The 24,856-nt window shown below is 38.4% G+C and overlaps 1 protein-coding gene and 1 long non-coding RNA gene across 2 annotated transcripts in view; both read left to right on the forward strand.

Moving 5' to 3' along the window:
* The first annotated feature begins 547 nt into the window (after positions 1-547).
* Positions 548-24,856, forward strand: part of CZH9orf152 (chromosome Z C9orf152 homolog) — a 29,829-nt gene continuing 5,520 nt past the window's right edge. The window contains exon 1 of the mRNA XM_087946401.1: positions 548-1,013. Coding sequence (XP_087802527.1) covers positions 725-1,013 — 289 coding nt within the window. The 5' untranslated portion in view covers positions 548-724. The remainder of the gene's footprint in view (positions 1,014-24,856) is intronic.
* Positions 1,374-3,041, forward strand: LOC148128761 (uncharacterized). Its single transcript, XR_015745806.1, has 2 exons — positions 1,374-1,736; positions 2,671-3,041. It is a non-coding gene; the product is annotated as an uncharacterized LOC148128761 (long non-coding RNA).

Here is a 24,856-nt window from a genome sequence, read left to right on the forward strand (position 1 = left end):
ATACCCACCTCTGGAAGAAACTGGAGAAAATCCCAAAATAGAGAGATCTGCAAATACAAGTATAAGAAGTTTCCAAAGAAAGCAAAAACAATACCAGTCCTAATAGGCACGTTACAATCCCAAGACATTCTGAGCGCCACTTGAACGCCATTGGCATTCACAAAATTACCATCAGTTAATTGCAAAAGGCGGTTTTACTCGGAACAGCTTAGATATTGTTACAATACCTTTAAATATCATTAAACAACATCTGGGAAGGACTCGACAGGGTGACAAAAATGCCAGATCCAATCTAAACGCCTGGGTGTCTGTACACCCAACCATACTAATACAAAATAGAAATAAATAATTTATTTATTTAAATATTTTTTTAAAACCCATCTGTGTAGTCACTAGGAGTTGCAATCAAGTTGAGGGTGTATAATCAATCGCTCAAAATAAACAGAAGAAAATGCAAGAAGAAGAAGGAAGACAGAAAGTCTCTGGCGAGACTGGACACCGCCTCTCTAATAAACTGCAGTTGTAACGTCAACCAGCATCCCGGCTTTTTGTGCACCTGGCTACGTCAGATGAACTTTTGTGCAACGTGTAGGATTTTGGCACCATGCCCTATATTTAGTCTTAAATCAACAACAGTTCAAGCCAGAGCATTTTTGTCTTTAAAGCTGCATTCAGGTGCTCAGCAAAATTGCTTTACCTGGAGCAAAGCGCATATTGCTGCTGAATGAAACCAACAGTCTTTCAGCCAGATCCCCAGGAACAACCTCTCTCCAATGGTACCAGGATGAGGGAACTACGTTGCTTGTGCCTCGTTTTGTCTTTCTTATGGGAACAGGCGGTGAAGGCTTATAAATACATGAGTGGCATTTTTCTAGTGAGTCATTCATCGAACCAGCAAGCCACAGACAGTTCCAGGCCGCCCAGCAAGATGGACGTGAACCAGCTCCAGGAGCAATATCACTCCTTGAAAGAGAAACAAAAGCTGCACACCCATGTTGTTGTGTTTAAAACAGGTATGTTTTGAAGCAACTGAGAGTCTGACAATCTGGCATTCCTAAATTCCACGTTGTTCCCCAAGAAGAAGGCATTTTACACTGCGAAAGGCAACTTTTCATTAAATTGTATGGTGAAACTTCTTGTGCCATCTTAAAAATTAGCCGATGCAGTGGGCCATATGTTATGCGTCTGTTAGTCTTTAAGATGCCACAAGACTCACAATGGTGCCTTTGAGAACAGGCAAGGAATGCATTCCGATGTGTGTTTATCCAGAAACAGGTCTTTCAGTATTACTTGGTACTTACTTCCTGCTGCAGGGAGAAGTTTAACACGGATATTCATGTTAAACTTCTCCCCGCAGCAGGAAATAAGTCCCAAGTAACACTGAAAGACCTGTTTCTGGATAAACACGTATAAGAATGGATTCTTTCCTTACCTGTTCTCAAAGGCACCATTGTGAGTCTTCTGGCATCTTAAAGATGCCGGTTATCTTAAAGATAACCAGCAATAGGTAATAAATGTTTCTTCTCCTATTGAACATACTTGTTCAATCCTGTTCTGGGGTTTGCTTTAATTTATTGATTTGGAGAAAAAAAGGGAGAGGTTTTGAACGCTCCCAAATCCAAGCAGAATACTAAGGAACTTAGCAAACAGAAGAAAAATCTGGCATGACGGGAAACTACCTGGATTTGCAATTAAATGGTTCCTAGGAACCCAATTCCTTCTGTATAGGAGAAAAGGTAAGGGACAAGTATCTAGAACTGTTCCTGTTATGTTTTTAAAGTACTAAGCCGACAGAAGTAATCAGAATATAACGGTTGATTCAGTTATCCGATTTAATTACAGTAACATGCTGTGGAGTAGACATTCAAGGTTGAATTTTTTTGCTAGAAGTGGAGGTGCTTAAAAAAAATGAAGATCTTGTGTTCATCAACCTGGATAAAGAATTCAAAAATAACTGTTCTTTGAAGAACAGTCCCAGAAAATTTGAAAAGTAGAAACCTCAGCATACTTAGGATATTAAAATTTTCCTTTGAGCTAAATTCAGTTTTTGGTGACTTAAGGAACGCAGCCAAGGGGTTTTCTGAATAGCAGTACAGATAGTCCTTGAGTTACAACTGCAATTGGGACCAGAATTTATGTTAGTAAACAAGACAGTTGTTAAGTGAGTTGCAGCCAATTTAACAATTTTTTTGCCATGATTGTTAAGTGAATCACTGCAGTTGTTCAGTGAATCCAGCTTCCCTTATTGACTTAGCTTGTCAAAAGCTGGCTGGGAAGATCACAAATGGCAGATCACATGACCTGGGATCCTGTTGCCATCATAAATGACCAATTGCCAAGCATCCAAATCAGAGGTCTCCCAACTGGGCAACTTTAAGATTCGTGGACTTCAATTCCCAGACTTCTCCAGCCAGCTTTGCTGGCTAAGGAATTCTGGGAGTTGAAGTCCACAAGTCTTAAAATTGCCAAGTTTGGAGGGGTCCTGATCCAAATGTTGATCATGGATGCTTGTGAAGGTTGTAAAACAGGTCATAAGTTTTTCAGTGCTGTTCTAACTTCACCTGGTCATTAAATGAATGGTTGTAGGTCAAGAATTATCTGTACAAAATGATCTGACACTGCCTTTTTCCAATATAGTTTTCCATTTCTCTGTCTTAAATTTCTATTCAGACATCATAGCCTGTCTCTATTTTATCTATGAAGTGGGCTGGGCTGAGAGAGAGAGAGAGAGAGAGAGAGATGGCCAAACTCACCCAGCAGCTTGCTTCCAAGTTTTAAGGAGGCTGGAACTAACTGCCTCCTGGGCTTCGGTCCAACACTTTCACCTCTATGCCAAACTGGTTCTCAAGATCATCATTTCCAAATAATGCCATTGTATGTAAATCTCCCTTTGTTTCAGTTCTGAATTGTTCGTTTCATGGATGTTTTCTCTGTTGTTCCACAGTTGCTTAATGTTATTTCTTAAAACCTGCCAAGAGTTCTGTCCTTGCAGGAGTAGGAACACCTAATTTAATAAATAAAGACATTGCATCATCTGCAAATTAACTTGTTTGCTGACGATTCTTACCAGCAGAAATGTTTGCTTGTTTTTTTAGCAGAGCTTGCTAGAGGTAGTCCTCAATTTACAACCACAACTGAGACCAAATTTTTGCTGCTAAACAAGGCAGTTTTTAAGTGAGTTGTACCTCATGTTATGACCTTTTTGGCAACAGCTGTCAAGCGAATGACTGCAGTTGTGAATCAGGCAGTTGTTAAGCAAATCTTGCCTCCCCCATTGAAAGAAGCCATATGGGAAGATTGCAATAGATGATCATGTGACCCTGGGAGAGTGGAACTTTCTTTCTTTTTTTTTTATAAATAAATTTTATTAATTTTACAATTAAAACAAACCAACAACACAAATGAAAGAAAAAGAAAGAAAAAAGAAAGGAAAATAGACAGAAAGAATAGAAAGCAATTTAAAACATTCTCATCTTCCACAGTTTGTAAGATCTCTTTTTTTCCCCATAACCCTCAGTTTATGCCATATACACACACCTAATCTTTACATATATCTATATATCACTGCTATAGATTTATCCTATCCTCTTTCACCTTATAGTGTAAAATCTATCTTTGGTCAATCCAATTGTATCAACAGTTCCAGCTATCGTAGTATATTGAGGTATCTTTGTTTTTTAGTGCCAAAGTTAGTTTGTCCATTTCTGCACAACCTGAGATTTTTTGGATGATCATTTCGTCTGATGGTGCCTGAGGCTGCTTCCAACATTGGGCGAAGGCTAATCTGGCCACTGTTAAGATGTGTATTGTTATGTATTTCACTTTTTTGGAAATTTGTTTGTCAAAGATCCCTAACAAGAAGGACTCTGGTTTGTATTCGATCTGCTCTTTTGTCATTTCTTCCAGCCAAATTTTGATTTTCTTCCAATAACTTTGGGCTTCTATACATGACCACCACATATGGAAAAAGGTTCCTTCTTTTTTTTTGCATTTCCAGCAAATTGGACTCATTTTGGGGTGCATCTTCGCTAACCTCTAAGGAGGGAGATGCCATCTATAAAACATTTTATAGGCATTTTCCTTATATGCTACCGATTTTCTGATCTTATTGTTTCTACCCCAGACCTTTTCCCATTCCATTAAGGTGATGCTGCGTCCTACATTCCTACTCCAGGCAATCATGTTCCCTTTTACAATTTCTTCTTCTAATTCAACTTCTAATAAATAATTATAAAATTTTGTTATATTTTTTTTGCCTGATCCTAATAAAATTTTATCTAATTGCTGGAGCTTGTTGTTGATTCCGAATTCTTTCTTATCTTGTTTGTATCTACTTTGAATTTGAAGGTATGCCCACTGATCAATTTTTTGTCCTTGCTCCTGAAGTTCTTGCCTCAATTTCAAATTTCCTTGTGTGTCCAATAGGTCCTTATATTTAATCATTTTAGTGATATCCAAATTGTTTGGGTGAATCATCACCTCCATTGCTGAAATCCAGATTGGTAGTTTTATATAGTGTTTTTTCCATATTTTCTTCCAATTAGTTAATACTGAGTCTCTGATTAGATGTCTATGGAAATATTTTTGACTAGTTTTCCCTACATCCCATAGGAAAGTGTGCCACCCCCTTTGCAAATCATGGCCTTCTAAAAATAATATTCTCTTGTTGGTTAAATTCACCCATTCCTTCAACCAAACTAAAGAGGCAGCAATATAATACAACTCCCAATTTGGAAGTGCCAATCCTCCCCTGCTCTTCATATCCTGCATTGCTTTTACATTTATTCTAGGTTTTTTCCCTTGCCAAATGAATTTAAGAGTTATTTTGTTGAGTTCTTCAAAAAAAATGTATGTAGTTTAATTGGGATCGTCTGAAATAGGTATAAAAATTTAGGAAGAATATTCATTTTAATGGTAGCAATCCTACCTAGTAATGAAAGGTGGAGCTTACCCCATGATTCTAAGTCCTTCTTTACCTGCTGCATCAATTTGTCATAGTTATTTTCTTTGAGTGTCTTGCAATGTGCTGTCAACCATATTCCTAAGTATTTAACTTTCTTTGTCACTTGTATTTCCATAACTTCTTCTAACTGTATTTTCTGTTTTTCTGTTAAATTTTTAGTCATTAATTTAGTTTTCTTCCTATTAATTTTTAGTCCTGCTACTGCTCCAAATTGTTCTAATTCATTAATCAATTTTGTCCTCTATCTATTGGTTCCTCAATAAAAAAGATCATAACTTCTGCAAATGCTTGCAATTTATATTCTTCTTTCTTAACCTTTAATCCTTTTATATCTGGGTTCCATCTAATTCGCGTTAATAATGTTTCTAATGATAATATGAACAGCAGGGGTGAAAGTGGGCAGCCCTGTCTAACTCCTTTTTCTATTTTAAATGGGCAAGTATATTCCCCGTTTATTATAATACTAGCTTGTTGTGTGTCATAAATAGTTGTTATAATATTTTCAAATTTGGTACCTAGGTTCATATTATACATTTTTTGGATTAAAAATTGCCAATTTAAATTGTCGAAAGCCTTCTCTGCATCTAAAAACATAAGTGCAATTTGTTTTTCGGGGTGAGCTTCATAAAATTCTAGGACATCTAATACTGTTCTTAAATTGTTCCTGATTTGTCTGGTCAGGAGAAATCCATTTTGGTCTTCATGTATATGCACATTTAACATTCTTTTTAATCTGTTTGCTATAATAAAGATGAATATTTTGTAATCAGTGTTTAACAGTGAAATCGGCCTATAATTGTTTATATATCTGGGATCCGTATCCTCCTTCGGGATCAGCGAAATCAGTGCCCCCCTCCATGAGTCCAGCATCCTGGCTGCCAATAAAACATCGTTAAAAACTTCTACCATAAGAGGTCCAATTTGTTCTGCAATTGCCTTGTACAGCTCCCCTGGAATCCCATCTGGGCCCGGGGTTTTGTTGTTTTTCTGGTTCTCTATTGCTGATTTCAATTCCAACCAAGTAATGTCTTTGTTTAATAGTTCTACCATTTCTTCCCCAATTGCTTTGTCCTTCACTTCATCTAAATAATTCCTTATTCTATCCTCATTAACATCTTCCTTTTTATATAAATCTTCAAAATACTTATGGGCGGTTTCTTTTTTCTGTTCTATCTCCTGCTGTATATCCCCCTTACTGTCTGTTAGTTGATATATCAATCTCTTTTCTTTCCTTTTTTTTAATTTATAAGATAGCCATCTTCCTGGCTTATTAGCATGCTCGAAATAAGTTTGTCTAGTCAGATTCAAATTCATAATCATTTTCTCTTGTTCAGTTAAGTTCAATTTATGTTTAGCTATCACTAACTGATTTTGCAGTTTTGGATCCTTTGGGGTATTCTGTAATTGAGTTTCTAGTTCCTTAATTCTTTGTTGTAATTTGTTTTGTTGGGCATATTTTTCCTTATTTCTCTTGGCATTATGAGAGATTGTTATACCTCTTATTACTGCCTTCATTGTATCCCAAATGTTTTGTTTCGTGGTTTCTCCATTATCATTTTCTTTTAAAAAATATTTTAATTCCTCCTTAAGTTTGTTGATGTATTCTTTTTCTCTTATTAATTGGGTATGTAACATCCATCTTTTCTTTGGTTTTGCCCTACCCTTCCATATTATCTGAATTGGATTGTGATCTGCCCATTCATTAGGTAAAATTTCCACCTCTTTTGTCTCATTTGCTATTTCCCCATTCATCCATGCCATGTCGATCCGTGTCCATGTTTGATGGGGATTTGAATAGAATGTGAATTGTTTTTTCTCGGGGTGTAATCTTCTCCATATATCAATCAGGTTTAACTCCTTCATCATTTCCCTACAAATCTTAGGCAGCTCTCTTTTCCCCCCTTTATTCTTCCCCCCGTTACTATGGTCTTTTTGATAATCAGCAATAGAGTTGAAATCTCCTATGATACAAATATTTCTTTTTTCCAATCCTACCATTTTCCCATACAGATGTTTAAAAAACTCTTTTTGATCTCCATTCGGGGCATAGATTACCACTAAGAGAATTGGGATGGCGTTGATCCAGATCTGCAAACCCAGAGTTCTTCCCTCCAAATCTGACCATATTAACTCTGCTTTCAAGTCCTCTTTAACATATACAGCAATTCCTTTCTTTTTTCCCTCATCTGCTGGTGCAGTAAATAGCTTCCCTAATTTCGGGCACTCTAAGTATTTCTCATCTTTTTTCTTTATATGAGTTTCTTCTAGGCATATTATATCGGCATTTTGTTTGATTAATTTAGCTAGTATCCTTTTCCTTTTTATCATCGAATTTAAACCATTTATATTAATTGATAGTAATTTTTCTTCTTCTTCCATTTATTTAATTCTGTTTCGCTCTTTGTCTTGTAACGATTCCGATCTCTCCTTGTGTCTGAAAATGTGTAGTTTCTTCTATCTCCTGATGTAAATGAGTATTCCCTTGATTTCCATCTTTATTTTTGTGTCCACCATGATCTTCCTGGGAGTTTGTTTCTAATTCCTCCCTACTGCTTTGATCCTCCAGACCCACCAGCCATTCATAGAAGTCCTGAGCCTTTTCCAAGGAATCTATTTTAATTTTCCTTTCTTTCCAAGACACTAACATCCCTTCTGGGATAAGCCATTTGAATGTAATTATTTTCTGATTTAAATAAGCTGCTAGAAACTTATAATCACGCCTTTGTTCTCTTACTCTTCTGGGTATCTGTTTGAGGATCGCAATTTCTTTACCTTTGTACGTGATTGTTCCATCTCTAGAGATTCTATAAATAATATCTCGGACACTTCTTCTCGTGAATCGTATATGGACTTCTCTTGGGCATTTGTGGCATCTCGCATAATTGGTACTGACCCTATAAACTTCATCAAACTCCCTTAGGATATCATCTTTGTCCTTCTCCAATAATCCAGCCAGTATTTCCGCCATCAGATGTTCCAAGTCTTCTTCTTTTGATTCCACCACATTTTGGAATCTCAGGTATGTAGCTGCCTTGTCCATCTCTAGGAGGACTAGTGAGTCCTCCATTTCTTTGCTCGCATTCTTTAATTCTTCATCCACCCTTTCTAATTTCCTTTCCGTTCGTTCAGACCTTTTCTCTACCTCTTTTATTGTTGCTTCATTTTTCTCCAAGGTCTGCTGCAATACTCCGACTTTGTCCTCTACTTTGAAGATGTCCGCTTTCATTTCTGCCTTTAATTTCCCCATCTCCTCTTTTAATTCATTAATGTCTGCTCTCGTCTCATTATGGTTTTTCATCATTGTTTCTTGCAGCTTCGTCATTGATTCCTGTAAAGTCAAAAACATTGCTTGGATGTTGGCATTCAAAATGTTGGCTTGTTTCTCTACTGGTAATGTTTCTTCTATGGTTTTTTGTGCCATGGGTGAAGTTGTTGCCAAAGTAGTTGTTAGTGTTGGGGTGACCTTCCTTCCAGTTTTTAAAGCTGTAGTAGTTGTGGAAGTAATTTCCTTTAAGATTTGTTTTTGTGGTTGAACTATGTTAAGTATATTATCCCAAATTAGCATTCAGTGTTATAAGCTCTATGATAAAATTGACCGGTATCTAATTACTTGATCTATCTATCTATTGGGTAGCTGTATTCTTAACTGATTACTGGAATGTATATATTATAGATCCTGGTTCTAAATCAAATATATAATTTGTATGATCTGTACTCCACCTCTATACTTCACTTTATATAATAAATATTTATATAATAAATATTATATCAAATCCAGCTATATCTAAATATTATAAATCTGTATATATATTTATCTAATTTTATCTTAAATGCTAAATATTCTTGAACACAGATAATATTACATTCGTAATTATAGTCACACAATAACTTGTAATAATAATATATAGAACCCTAAACTTATTAATTAACTAATACTTAATGTTCTTACTATTTCCCCTATATATCTGGTCAAAATAAAACAATCTCTATTATTAATACGTCAATTAAATCAGTTAATTCGATTATTTTACAATCTAATACAACAGTCAATATTCCTTTACTCAATATGCATATTTATAATCATTATTAAGAGAAAATAAAGAAAGAGAGATAATTCATCATAACACCAACTAGTAAAAAAAGAAGGAAGAGAGAAAAAAATGATCAAATATATACAAAAAAAAAAAGGAGAGTAAATGGTGAAGAAAGGAGGGAAATCTAGAGGTAGGATTTTGGTTTTCCGTCTCTCAATTTAAGAGCTTTCACTCCAGACACACTGGAAGTGAGGGGGGAAAATTGCTGAATAATAACTACAGTTACGCGGTATTCCCACTCATTCAGAAGCTTCCAATTTTGTTTTCAATCTTAACGTTCCTAAGTTCAATTATCCTGGTTTTCTTCAAATAAGCCGCCTCCTCGAATAGATCAGTATTCTCAGTATTCTCCCAAAGGTCTGTTAAGTAGATTGTATCAGTTAAATCAGTTATATTGTTGCAACCACTTCAGCGTTTCTAAGTACCGCCAATGGCGCCGCGCTATCTTTTTTTCCGTCGGCTTCGCTCTTCTTCCCTTCTCCGGTTTGATAAGGTCTGCCCAAATAGAAATCAAATAGAATAGTCTAAACCCTCCATGGCTTCCAGGCTCTTTCCAGATGCTAGTCTCCCAATCTCATAGATTTCCCTTTTTACTCTTTATTGTCCTCACTTTCTCTTCTGTCTGCTGAGCCCATTCACTTTCACTTGTCTCGGCTTCGCTTTTAGCCGCTTTCTTTTAGGGCTCCAGGCAGATGCTCGTAACACTTGTAACAGCCTAATACCAGTCTGTAACTTTCCAATCTTCCTCTCTGCCGCTAACTTTCTCTACCACTCTCTTCCCAAACAATCTCACAAACTGTCACTCACTCGTTTCTTCACATCGGTGGCAGTCCGGGCTTCGGAGCCGCCATTGACAGGAGCCTGTTCTTGCTCATTGGGCTCTGGAGGGCTTCCTCTTCGCTGCAGGGGGGTTACCTTCCCCACACTGCAGCCCGAAGCTTCCCCACACCGGCACGAGTCTCTCTGGGACTCGAACACCCTCAAAGGATCGCACCAACCACAAGAGGAGATTAGCTGAAACCACGAGCGGGCTTCTGCACCTCTGTTCGTCCTTGCCTTGCCACTGGAAGTCTCCGGGAGAGTGGAACTTTCATAAATACGTAACGGTTACCAAGCACACAAATTTTGATGGCCATGGGGATGCTGGAATGGTCGTTAAGTTTGAAAATGGTCATAAGTCACTTTTTTTTAGTGCTGCTGTAACTTTGAACAGTCACTAAACAAATGGTTGTAAGTCAACCTGTAGTGCTTTTCATCTGCCTTAAACATGTTTGGCTATCAAAGTGAACGTTTGTAGAGGACAGAAAGTTAAAAGGTTAAGATTCACGTGCTAGTCGTTTCTGAAGAGCCAGCATTGTCCGAAGACATCTCCGTGGTCATGTGGCCAGCATGACTAAACGCCAAAGGCGCCTGGAACGCTGTTACCCTCCCACCAAAGTGGTCCCTATTTTTCTACTTGCATTTTTTAAGTGCTTTCGAACTGCTAGGTTGGCAAAAGCTGAGACAAGTCACGGGAGCTCACTCTGTCCATCTGTCAACCATCTTTAGATGTCATGCATCAGTTCAGTTTCCCAGGAAAACTGAAATCATGGTTTTTAGCCTGCTGTCCTAGAGATATTGTTAGGAGACTCAACTATGTTCTGAGAAAACGAGGGAAAAAAGAGGAAGATCAAACATATTTATTTATTGATGTATTTATATGGGACATTAGTTAGGTTTATATCCCACATTTTAAGATTACACAGTTCTTCATTTGTCATTCCTCAATCTATACCATGGGGTTACATATATAGGTATTCTTCACAGCCATTTATTTATCTAGCATTCGAAGTTATAGTGGCACTGAAAAAAGTGAATTATCACCCATCATCACACTGAAGATCATTGCAGTGTCCCTGCAGTTATGTGATCCCGAATTGAACACTGGCAAACTAGCAAGTATTTACAATGGTTACAGCATCCCAGAGTCATGCAATTGCCATTTGCAAGTTTTCCAGCCACTTTCTGACAAAGTCAAGTGGGGAAAGTGGATTTAACATATGTGTGATTAACTTAAGAACTGTGCAAAGAAGTTCATAAAACCAGGTGCAATTCCCTTAATAATCAGCTTGCTTAGCAACAGAAATTCTGGTCCTAAGTGTGAACCACCTATAAATGTTTTCAAAGGGTAATGAAGAAAAAGAGAAATGCTTCAATGCAGACTCCTAACTTTCTCCAGATGTGCCAGGACTCCAATTCCTACAACTCCTTGTGGAGCATTATGGGAGGTGGACTCCCAAGAAACCTGGAGCACAAGAAGTTAGAATAAGTTGTAATGACTCTCCTTCAGGCTGAAATTCACCTTGTTCCTAAACATCGAAAAGCACTCAGGTGGAAACTGAACAAATAATGTGGATCCTGGATTTTAATATATAACTAGGAGAGAATTGTGTTGCATTTGCATTACTGCTTATCAAGTTATGTCATCATAAACTTTCTAAACTTTCTTGTAAGGGATCCGTTGCACTGATGGCCGACTCCTATACTGGAAAAAGGAAAAACTGCTGAAAGGAAATGGAGAATTATTCCTGCCAATGGAAACCTTCAAAGAAAACTTTGGTTCCTCCCTTTCAGCCTGGCTCAGCTTCCATCTTGATTTGGGGTGGTTATGTATAGCACAAGGAGGCATCTTCCACTGTGTTCCCCAATACTGGCCTTTTATCTCTGTCTATGTAAGGATAGATGGAGACAGCTTCTCCTTTCTATCCCAGTATACATTGATTCCAAAGCAGGCTTGTTCCCAATTTGGCACCCCCTTCTGAAATGTTGGGATTGCAACTTTTGGACTTACAGCACATCTGGCAAATGCCAGGTGGGAAGGTCTATTTGTCCTTCTGTTTCTTTGGCCCAGTTCAGATGGCTGATCAAGAAAAGGAGGATAAGGGCCTTTCCACACACATAACTGACCTTGAGTGTTTTTATGATGGAGGGGAGCTTCTAGAAAGCTTGAAAGGCTAATTTAATTCATTTAATCCAACTATACAAGCAAGCCTAATCAACTATACAAGCAAGCCTAATCAACTATACAAGCAAGCCTAATTTCTCTTGGAAAAAAAAATACAGCACAGATAAATGAGTACCTATCAGCTCAAAATCAAATCCCAGAACAACCACAACCACTACCTCAACTACAATCACAACTACAACCAAAAATAACCACCAAACCACAGCCACAAACAATTACTATCCCTTCAAATAAATCCACAAATAATATCTCCTTACTCATCAGAGACACCATGGAACGTGAACAGAAACGTCCAAATGCCATCTTATTTGGTCTCAAAGACACCAACGAATCAGATGACATCACCAAAGTTCGTGATATCATAAGCAACTCAAATACAACAAACATCTCTCCTGAAGATATCATTGAAATAACCAGAGATGGCCATGGGTACAAATACAATGACGGCTCTGTGGCCGCAAGATTTTGTAGAGTTGTATGCAAAAATGAGTCCAGCAAGCGCATATTCATTCATACAATAAATGCCATTGCAAAAACCAATCCCAACCACAAAAAAACTTCGCTCAAGACCACACTTATCCATACTGCAAAGAATCCACCTCCGTGAACTCTGCGCAGAACACAAAAACTGTCTAGACAATGGAGAAAAGGACCTATAAATTGACTACAGAGCTGATTGCATTAAAAGAAAGTCACACAACCCACAACTCCGCATCCATTAAAAGAAAGTCACACAACCCACAACTCCGCATCCAACCCCACCCCATCCAATCCAACATCACTCAAAACTAGGCATGCACACCCCTAACTACCTCTATTCCAACCACAACTGGCCTTAAATGCAAGTTACTCAATGCAAGAAGCCTTGTAAATAAAATACCTGAATTTCTCCTCTTACTACATACGGCAACATTCGACATTATATTTGTCTGTGAAACATGGCTCAACACCTCTCTCCCTTACTCCATTACCACTGTAAGAGACTATCATGTTTACCGATCAGATCGTGAAATTCGTAGAGGAGGTGGTGTTGCTATCTTCTATAAAAAGTCCCTACATCTAAAAAACATCCAAGTTACCCAGGAGCTTGCTATTCCTGAGACCATCGTCTGTGAACTGTCCTTAAATATCACATTTCAGTTCTTACTATGTTACAGAGCCCCTGATTATGACATCGAACATGCAAACAAGCTAAATACACTACTAACATGGGCAGCATCCTGCCCATACACTTTTATCTTTCTTGGTGACTTTAATCTACCTCATATTAATTGGCCCCTTAACAAATGTACAACTGAACCCACACATGGAACCTTCTACAATGCAGTAACAAATCTGGGACTAAAACAACTAGTAGCCAACAACACTAGACTTAACAACTGCCTCGATCTCATCTTCTGCAATAGTTTGAATTCAATTTACGGAATACAAATTAAAGAACCCTTTCCCAACAGTGACCACAACATGATTGACTTTTGTCTCAACATATGTCCACACAAAAATCATTACAACAACGGAATCCCCAATTATAACTTCAAAAAAGGTAACTATGATCTTATAGACAATGATCTCTCATCCCTTGATTGGCAATTTCTATTCCCTGGATGCAATACTGTTGAAGACCATTACAACATATTTTTACTTGAAGTCAAAAGAATCATCAAACTATATGACTCATCAAACTCCCAAAACCAGAAAAAAACAAATTACCCAAACAATAAGGAAGCTTCAATCCAAAAAGAAATCACTTTGGCAGAAAAACAAATCTGGTCAAGTTGCCAACTTCAAAAGCCGATACAAAAATGTATGCACCAGATAAAAACTGAATGCACCAATTATCACATTAAACAAGAAGAAAACCTTCTACGCACCAATTCCACCCGCACTTTCTACAATTTTGTAAACAACAAACTAAAAGACTCAAGGTCCATCCCACCCTTGATAGGACCTGATGGTAAAGACTGCAACGACGACACCATTAAAGCCAACCTCTTTAACACATTCTTCGGCTCAGTATTTGTAAACAGCAATGGATCATGCCCAGTATTTCCTAGCCGTACCACAGATAACAATAATGATCTAATACATATCGATTTCACAGAAGACAATGTTGAAAAATCACTACACAATCTAAAAACCATCTCTATCTATTGGACCGGATGGAATATGTGCCTACTTCTTAAGAAAGCTATCCACTGCCATAGCCAAACCTCTAAGCATAATCTTTGAAAAATCTTTCAGGACCAGCTCCTTGCCTAACCTATGGTCACAAGCCACGGTCATCCCCATCTTCAAAAAGGGAGACCCAAGCCTAGTTGAAAATTACAGACCAATCTCCTTATGCTGCGTCACCTGTAAAGTCATGGAATCAATTATTAACCAATCCATCATCCTCCACTTAGAGACAAATAACCTACTCTCCAATAAACAATTTGGTTTCAGAAAAAAACTATCCTGTAATCTACAACTCTTACACTGCAAAAACATATGGACGACACAACTCGACCAGGGCAAAGCAATAGATGCAATCTACATAGACTTCTGTAAAGCCTTTGATTCAGTGGTACACGACAAACTACTTCTAAAAATAAAATCCTATGGTATCTCTGGACAACTGAATAACTGGATAGAAGCATTCCTGTCAAACAGAAAACAAATGGTCAAAATCGGAAGCGTCCTATCAAATTCTGTACCTGTCACTAGTGGTGTCCCCCAAGGCAGTGTTCTAGGACCAACTCTCTTCATACTCTACATAAACGACCTCTGTGATCATATTAAGAGCAACTGCGTTCTCTTCGCTGATGATATAAAGCTATACAACACCACAGACAATACTGCTACCCTTCAAAAAGACCTCGACTATGTATCAGAATGGTCAAACAAATGGCAACTTCAAATCTCAACAAATAAATGCTCTGTCTTACATATTGGCAAAAAAAAATCAGAAAATAAAATACAGGCTGAATAGTCAAGACCTTGTTGATGATCCAAACTCTGTCAAGGATCTTGGAATACTCATCTCAAATGACCTAAGTGCTAGAGCCCACTGTAACTACATAGCCAAAAAGGCGTTAAGAGTTGTTAACCTAATCTTACGTAGCTTTTTCTCTGGTAATATTACACTAATAACTAGAACATACAAAACATTTGCTAGACCAATACTCGAATACAGCTCATCAGTCTGGAAGCTACATTACGTATCTGATATTAACACAGTTAAGAAAATCCAAAAATATTTCACAAGAAGAGTTCTCCACTCCTCTACTCGTTGCAGAATAACTTATGCCACCAGACTTGAAATTCTAGACCTACAAAAACCTAGAACTACGCCGCCTTCAGTCCGATCTAAGTACAGTATATAAAATCATACATTGCAATGTCCTACCAGTCAATGAATACTTCAGCTTCAACCATAGCAACACAAGAGCAAACAATAGATACAAACTCAAGGTTAATCGCACCAAACTTGATTGCAGCAAATACGACTTCAGCAACAGAGTGGTCAATGTCTGGAATACTCTACCCGACTCTGTGGTTTCTTCCCCAACCCCCCAAAAAATTTAACCTTAGACTATCTACTATTGACTTCACCCCTTTCCTAAGAGGTCTGTAGGGGGTGTGCATAAGTGCACCAATGTGCCTACCGTCCCTGTCCTATGTTTCTTTTATATATATTTTTTATTTTTCTTATATGTATCCATGTATTCATAACTATGTTTTTACTTATACCTATTATCTTGTAAGCAATTGACAAAAATAAATAAATAAATAAATAAATAAATAAATAAATAATAATAAATAAAATTTTGTAGGGACTTTGGTGCTCTTTGAGCTTTTCTTGCAGACATTTTATTACCCAGGTAAGCAACCATCAGTTAAAGTAATTAAATTATTTTTATGTAATATATATTTGGTGTCGTTGGTGAACAATCTGGAACTTCATGAAGTGTCAAGGAACTTCAGGGTTTGGGGTCCCCTGGTTGACACTTCCATTGCTTCAAAAAACAATGTAGGAAGAAGATAGAATGCTGATTAGGTTGCTTTTCGGCAGATGGACCATCTATATGGAGAACTATATGGAGAACCCAAGACTAGGCACGCACACCCCCAACTACCTCAATTCCAACTACTGCCGGCCTTAAATGCAAACTACTCAATGCAAGAAGCCTCGTGAATAAAATACCTGAATTTCTCATCCTCCTAAATATGGCTAACTTCGACATTATATTTGTCTGTGAAACATGGCTCAATGCATCTCTCCCCGACTCCATTACCACAGTAAGAGACTATCATGTTTACCGATCAGATCGTGAAAATCGTCGAGGAGGTGGTGTTGCTATATTCTATAAAAAATCCTTACATCTAAAAAATATCCAAGTTACCCAGGAGCTTGCTCTTCCTGAGACCATCATCTGTGAACTATCCTTAAATATCACAATTCGATTCTTACTATGTTACAGAGCACCTGATTATGACATCGAACATGCAAACAAGCTAAATACATTACTAACATGGGCTGCATCCTGCCCATACCCTTTTATCTTTCTTGGTGATTTCAATCTACCTCATATTGATTGGACCCTAAATGATTGTACAACTGAAATCATACACACAACCTTCTACAATGCTATTACAAATCTGGGACTGGAACAACTAGTAACCAACAACACTAGACTAAACAACTGCCTCGATCTCATCTTCTGCAATAGTTTGAATTTAATTTACGGAATACAAACTAAAGAACCCTTTTCCAGCAGTGACCACAATATGACTTTTCTCAACATACGTCCACACAAAAATCACCACAATGATGTAATCCCCAATTGTAACTTCAAAAAATGCAACTATGATCTCATAGACAACGATCTCTCATCCCTGGATTGGCAATCTCTATTCATTGGATGCAATACTGTTGAAGACCATTACAACATATTTTTACTTTGAAGTCAAAAAGTCATCAAACTATATGTACCAACAACAACTCCCAAAACAAAACAAAAAGCAGATTACCCATATCAATAAGGAAACTTCAATCCAAAAAGAGATCACTCTGGAGGAAAAACAAATCTGGTCACGTTGCCAATTTCAAAAACCGATACAAAAATTTATGCCACCAGATAAAGACCGAATGCACCAATTATCACATTAAACAAGAGGAAAACCTTCTAAGCACCAATTCCACCCGTGCTTTTTACAATTTTGTAAACAACAAACTAAAAGACTCAAGGTCCATCCCTCCCTTGATAGGACCTGATGGTAAAGACTGCAACGACGACACCATTAAAGCCAACATCTTTAACACATTCTTCGGCTCAGTATTTGTAAACAGCAATGGATCATGCCCAGTATTTCCTAGCCGTACCACAGACAACAATAATGATCTAATACATATCGATTTCACAGAAGACAATGTTGAAAAATCACTACGCAATCTAAAACCATCTCTATCTATTGGACCGGATGGAATATGTGCCTACTTCTTAAGAAAGCTATCCACTGCCATAGCCAAACCTCTAAGCATAATCTTTGAAAAATCTTTCAGGACCAGCTCCTTGCCTAACCTATGGTCACAAGCCACGGTCATCCCCATCTTCAAAAAGGGAGACCCAAGCCTAGTTGAAAATTACAGACCAATCTCCTTATGCTGCGTCACCTGTAAAGTCATGGAATCAATTATTAACCAATCCATCATCCTCCACTTAGAGACAAATAACCTACTCTCCAATAAACAATTTGGTTTCAGAAAAAAACTATCCTGTAATCTACAACTCTTACACTGCAAAAACATATGGACGACACAACTCGACCAGGGCAAAGCAATAGATGCAATCTACATAGACTTCTGTAAAGCCTTTGATTCAGTGGTACACGACAAACTACTCCTAAAAATAAAATCCTATGGTATCTCTGGACAACTGAATAACTGGATAGAAGCATTCCTGTCAAACAGAAAACAAATGGTCAAAATCGGAAGCGTCCTATCAAATTCTGTACCTGTCACTAGTGGTGTCCCCCAAGGCAGTGTTCTAGGACCAACTCTCTTCATACTCTACATAAACGACCTCTGTGATCATATTAAGAGCAATTGCGTTCTCTTCGCTGATGATGTAAAGCTGTTCAATACCACAGACAATACTGCTACCCTACAAAAAGATCTTGACTATGTATCAGAATGGTCAAACAAATGGCAACTTCAAATCTCAACAAATAAATGCTCTGTCTTACATATTGGCAAAAAAAATCAGAAAATAAAATACAAGCTGAATAGTCAAGAACTTGTTGATGACCCAAGCTCTGTAAAGGACCTTGGAATACTCACCTCTAATGATCTAAGTGCTAGAGCCCACTGCAACTACATAGCCAAAAAGGCATTAAGAGTTGTTAACCTAATCCTACGTAGCTTTTTCTCTGATAATATCACACTACTAACCAGAGCATACAAAACATTTGCTAGACCAATACTCGAATACAGCTCATCAGTCTGGAACCCACATTACGTATCTGATATTAGCACAATTGAGAAAGTCCACAAATATTTCACAAGAAGAGTTCTCCACTCCTCTACTCGTTGTAGAATACCTTATGCCACCAGACTTGAAATTCTAAAACTAGAAAACCTTGAATTACGCCGTCTTCGGTCTGACTTAAGCATGGTATATAAAATCATACATTGCAATGACTTACCTGTCAGTGAATACTTCAGCTTCAACCATAACAACACAAGAGCACACAATAGATACAAACTCAAAGTAAACCGCACCAAACTTGATTGCAGGAAATACGACTTCAGCAATAGAGTGGTCAATGTCTGGAATACTCTACCCGACTCTGTAGTTTCTTCCCCAAACCCCAAAAACTTTAACCTTAGACTGTCTACTATTGACCTCACCCCTTTCCTAAGAGGTCTGTAGGGGGCGTGCATAAGCGCACCAACGTGCCTACCATCCCTGTCCTATTGTTTCTCTTATTCTTTTATTTTTCTTATATGTACCCATTTCATGTATTCACAACTATGTATACACTTATACTTATTATCTTGTAAACAATTGGCAAATCAAATAAATAAATAAATAAATAAAATAAAACTACTTAGCCAAGTCAAGGAAGGAGAAGGAAAGACTATTTACTTATTTGTAAAATTTATTGGATGCCCCTCTTACCACAGGGTATCTCTGGGCAGTTCTAATCCTACTCAGTGACATAAAATGCTTCTTATATTTGGGGAATGAGGCCAGCAACTATGTAGAAGAGAGCTGAGCTTAGATTTGAACCCCTGTACACAATATGCACAATTACAGAATACAGAATAACAACGTTAGAAGGGACCTTGGAAGTCTTCTAGTCCAACCCCATGCTAAGGCAAGACGTTGTACCATTTCAGACAAATACTTGTCCAATCTCTTCTTAAACATTTTCAGTGTTGGAGCACCCACAACTCCTGGAGGCAACTAGTTCCACTTATTAATTGTTCTCACTGTCAGGAAATTGTCTCCTTAGTCCTAAATTGCTTCTCTCCTTGATTAGTTTCCATCTGCTGCTTCTTGTCCTGCCCTCAGCTGCTTTGGAGAATAGCTTGACCCCCTCTTCTTTGTGGAAGCCCCTCAAATATTGGAAAACTGTTATCATATCATCCTCGTCCTTCTTTTCATCAAACTAGAAATACCCAGTTCCTGCAACCGTTCTTCATATGTTTTAGCCTCCAGTCCCCTAATCATCTTTGTTGCTCTTCTCTGCATTCTTTCTGGAATCTCAATTTTTTTTTTCATTGTGGTGACCAAAAGTGGATGGAATATTCTAAGTATGCCTTAACTAAGGCATTACAAAGTGGTACTAACACTTTATGTGATCTTGATTCTATCTCTTCTATTCTATTTAGTAAGTCTGTCATGCAGACTTGATGCCAGTCTTCCCTTGAGCCCTAACATGCAGTGCATCCATAATAACACTGACTTAACAGTACTGTTCAAACATCTGGGAGTTACTTCAAGGCCAGGTGCATAGTAAACACCAGCTTTCTGTATAAATGCTCAGGGCTAAAGATCTTCAAAGTATCAATAACATGGAAAATTGCAGGTGTGGGTTTCCAATGACACAGAGGCACTTTTCCTAACAATTACCAGAATCTCAGGCTTGGAATGGCCTAGAACAGTGGTAGTCAACCTGGTCCCTACCGCCCACTAGTGGGCGTTCCAGCTTTCATGGTGGGCGGTAGGGGTTTTGTCCCCTACATTATAAATCACCATTACTGTGGAACCGGTGGGCGGTTAGAGAAAATTTTACGACTAACAGAGATACAATTGTGGGCGGTAGGTATAAAAAGGTTGACTACCCCTGGCCTAGAACAATAAGTGTTGTGACCGTAACACGTGTAAAGGTTACTGGATTGAGGAAAATTCATGTGTTAGATCCATAAGTTAAAAAAAATAGTATGAGAGCCATTCGTGGAGAAAGAACTCTGGGACAGTTGCCAGTTGCTACAAGAGCATAATAATTGCCCTCTAATTACCTAATTTATCTATGGATGAAATAGTTCTTTCTGTCCATTCATTTCAGCAAGCTTGCCGTACTCCATAGCTGAAGCATATCATGCTTCCTTGCAATAGAACAGCGGTGTCTAACTCAAGGCTCATGGAGCAAATCCAGACCATGGGTTGCTTTGATCTGGCCTGCAGGGCTGGCCTGAAAATAGCAAAGGACCAGCCTGCGGTGCCTCTACCAGATAAAAGGGAGCTTGGTAGGGCCACATGTGGCTCTCCCAGGCTCCATTTTCGGCTGTGCTAGCCTCCTGCCACCTTCTGCCAGCAAAAACGAAGCTCTGTTTTTGCTGGCAGAGGGTGGCAGGAGGTCATTGCGGCCAAAAGCAGAGCCTTGGAGGGTCATGCGTTGTCCCCCAAGCTCTGCTTTTTCTGGCAGAGGGTGGCAGGAGGCCACTGAGGCCAAAAAAAGCTCCTAGGAGGGTCGTATGCTGTCCCCCGAGGTGCCAGAGGGTGGCAGGAGGCTGTTGCGGCTGAAAATGAAACTCATGAGCCCGTTTTCACTGGCAGAGTGCTCCCGCCACCACAGATGCCCCTGACATGAGTGACGTCAAAGTGGTCACGCCCATCCTGGTCACGCCCTCCCAGCCCCCCGAATTAAACACAACCCTGATGTGGCCCTCAATGAAATCGAGTTTGACATCTCTGAACTAGATCATCATAAGGTTTGTACAGGATCAGGAAGAAATCTGCTTTGTGACCCACCTTGCCGTAAATCTACTACAGGTAGTCCTCAACTTATGACCACAACTGACCCCAAAATTTATGTTGTTAAATGAGAAATTTGTTACGTGAGTTTGTTCCATTTTATGACTTTTTGTGCTACATTTGTCAAGTGAATCACTGCAGTTGTTAAGTTAGTAACACGGTTGTTAAGTGAACCTGGTTTCCCCATAGACTTTGCTTGTCAGGAGGTCGCAAAAGGGGATCACGTGACCCTGGGACACTGCAGCCGTCATAAAATGTAAACCAGTTGCCAAGCATCTGAATTTTGACCTGTGACCATGGTGGATGCTGCAACAATCCTAAGAGTGAAAAATAATCACATTCCTTTTTTCAGGGCCATTGCAACATTTAACAGTCACTAAACAAACTGCCGTAAGTTGAGGACTAACTGTACTACCACTGTTAAATGTTTATAGTTACACCATGTCTTCTAAGTAAGCCATTGCAAGGGCAATTGCAAATAAAAAACCCCAGAATATAAACAGGGTTTTACAGGTTGGCCTTGACTTGACAATCGCAATCTAGACTGGAAAATTCATTCTTAAATTCTGCAGTGGTTGAGACATCACAGGACCACATTCAATTTTACAACCTTTTTTTTTTTTTGCCATGGTCATTAAGCGACACGTTGGATAACCATGACCTGTGACCTCCTGCTGGTTTCCACACTGACTTTGTTTGTTGGAAGCCGGCTGAGAAGGTTGCAGGTGGTGATAATGTGACCCTGATATGCTGCAAACATTTTATATACCTGACAGTTGCCAAGTGCTCGAATCACAATCAGGTGACTGCAGGGACCCTATAGTTGTCATAAGTTTGAGGACGGTGATCAATCACATTTTTCTGTGCTGCTGTAATTTCAAACAGTTGCTAAATGAATGATCATAAATTGAGGGCTACCTGGGAGGTTTATTCAGACAAAAAAGTAAAAGTTCACGCCACTAAAATTTCGATCTTGCAAATGTCATTTTGAAAAAAACCAAGAAAGCTGATGAACTCTGCATTAAATGTGCTTTATCTGCAGCTATCATACATTCTTATTATAAAGGACAGTTCTTCATTTCAGAATGCTGTTCTAAATCTAAAGATTTAAGATCCAAAGTATTTTTTTGAAAAAAACAAAACACCTCACTTTTATTCTTTATTTATTTATTTTGGTCATTTAACTTTTAACCTACAAACGGTCCCACTCCGTGCGGTCTTTTATGTTCAGATAAAAACAAATCTGGACAACCAATTTGTCTTTTTAGTGCTTGATAATGCTTGATTTTAGAGATGCTTATTGGAATGTGCGTTTTTGTAACGTTTTCCTTGGTTTGGCTCTTGAATCTTCCTCTGCAATTTTATTTAGTGATTTTTCACATTTCTAAACCAATTTTTTATCTTTATGAACTTGAGATTTGCCCCTTTTTAGGTTTGCCTTTTATTTCTTCCCAAAAAAAAAAGATGTCCTCTGTACTGTATATTTTATGTGCCAAATGGGAGACCACAGAAATGGAATTCCCACACAAAAAAAATACAGGGGTCAAAAACAAGATGGCAGCCCCAATGTTTCTTTTCTTTTTTGCTAAAAGTGAAGCGAGAACTTTGATCACATCTTTGAAACCACCATACTGAGTTTCCTGCCCCATTCCACCCTCCACCCTGGCATCTTGTACCTAGAGTTATCAGGACACCATCTCCAAATCTCCAGTTAATTCTGAGCTTGGTTGGGGGTTTTGGAGACGTTTCATTATCCAAATTAGGTAACATCACTGGAGCTGATCCAGCACGGATAGTGTAATTCTTGGGAAGAAATATCCATCTGGTTCAGTTCCAACCGGGACAAAGGCACTGGAGACATGGAGGCTGACTGGAAAAAAGGTTTAATGGTGAATGTCTGAGCTAAGTTTGGTTGAAGTTTGGAGGGTGATGCAATGAAGGTGCTGAGGGCTAGTCCTACCTTTGTTGGATCTTTGTTGGATTCATATTTGTTTATGAATAGAGCTAGCTATCTCTTAAGTGCTGACATCTGCTGAGGGCTATTAAGAAAGTGGGAGCTGCTTTCTCCCTCCAAAAAACTTCTCACCCAGGGAAATGTAATATTCTTCCTTTTTAATATTTCCTAAAATATTACATTCTTTTAGGAAACGGGTGGGTGCTAACTTTTTACATTATCTAGTTTGGGTAATAAAGCATCTGCAAGAAAACAACCAAGCTCAGAAAGTGTCAAGAACCTCTCATTTCAACTCTGAGCTACAAATATTCTTCTTTACTAATTTGTTTGGTGCAAGAAAGTCCTTCAGATAACCTGCAGCCAAACTCTCTTGGCCTTTAATGTAAAACGTAATATTGTTAATTGTCCTGTTAAGAACAGATCTTGCAGATCAAACAAGCAGAACAGTTTTTAACAGCAGCAGCAACAGCAGTAACAACATGCGTTTTAAACAAGTATTCAAACAAGTATTTTAAACAAGGCCAGTTGTTTAAAATCAACCCAGGAAAGGACTAGTTTGCCAAATTTGTAATAGAAGATTAAAATCACCTTTTTAAAGGAGACCGAAGGGGGGAGAAAAGAAATATGGAGCCATAACTTTTGGGGAAAGCAAAAAACTAATTGTGGCAGGTCAAAGGAAAAAGCAGTATGCTTTACCAAGTATGACACCAAGTGGCTGACAGACAGTATAGGTCTGTCAGAAGGAATCTGTTTCATTCTCTGCTCCTGCTGCTGTCTCGGTCTGGCAAAACTAAGGAAAATTTTCATTCATGCCCTTCCCCCAAAAAGTAACCCCGAGACCAGAGAAAATAAATTACTACAAATAGTCCTTGACATACAGCCACAATTGAGCCTAAAATTTTTGTTGTTAAGTGAGAAATTTGTAAAGTGAGTTTTTCCTCTTTTTATGACCTTTCTTGCCTCAGTTGTTAAGTGAATCACTGCAGTAGATAGGTTAGTAACCCAGTTGTTAACTGAATCTGGCTTCCCCATTGACTTTGTGAGAAAGTAACAAAAGGTGATCATGTGACCTTGGGACACAGCGGTGGCCACAATCATGAACCAGTTGCCAAGCTCTGAATTTTGTTCACAGGATCATGGGGAATGATACAAAAGTCGTAACTGGAAAAAGCGGTCATAGGTCACATTTTTAAGTGCCATTGTAACATTGAACTGATACAGTTCCTCTAAATCTTGTGGGAGGAGGGACAAAGAGCAACTGCTCATAAGAAAGAAGTTGAAAATACTCACACGTATTTCAGTAGATTTGTTTCATTGGCTTGTGTAGAACAAGTTAAAGATTGCACTTTGTTCTAAAAGAGCCATCAAGGGAATAAGATGTCCAAAATGCCAGGAACTAACAAGGCAGGGAGGATACCAGGAAATTACAGGTAGTCCTTGATCCATGATCAGTTGCTTAGCCACCATTCTAAGTTACAATGCATCCCCACAAAGTATTTACAACCTAGTTTCAAAGTTCAGACGGCCAGCACCACATGCATGTGCTTGGCAATTGGCCTGCATTTTACACCTGTCTGCAGTATCCCACAGTCAAATGAC

This window comes from Notechis scutatus, chromosome Z (assembly GCF_049901735.1).
Source record: "Notechis scutatus isolate UNSWTSFEM ecotype Mainland chromosome Z, rNotScu1.2, whole genome shotgun sequence".
Lineage (NCBI taxonomy): Eukaryota > Metazoa > Chordata > Lepidosauria > Squamata > Elapidae > Notechis > Notechis scutatus.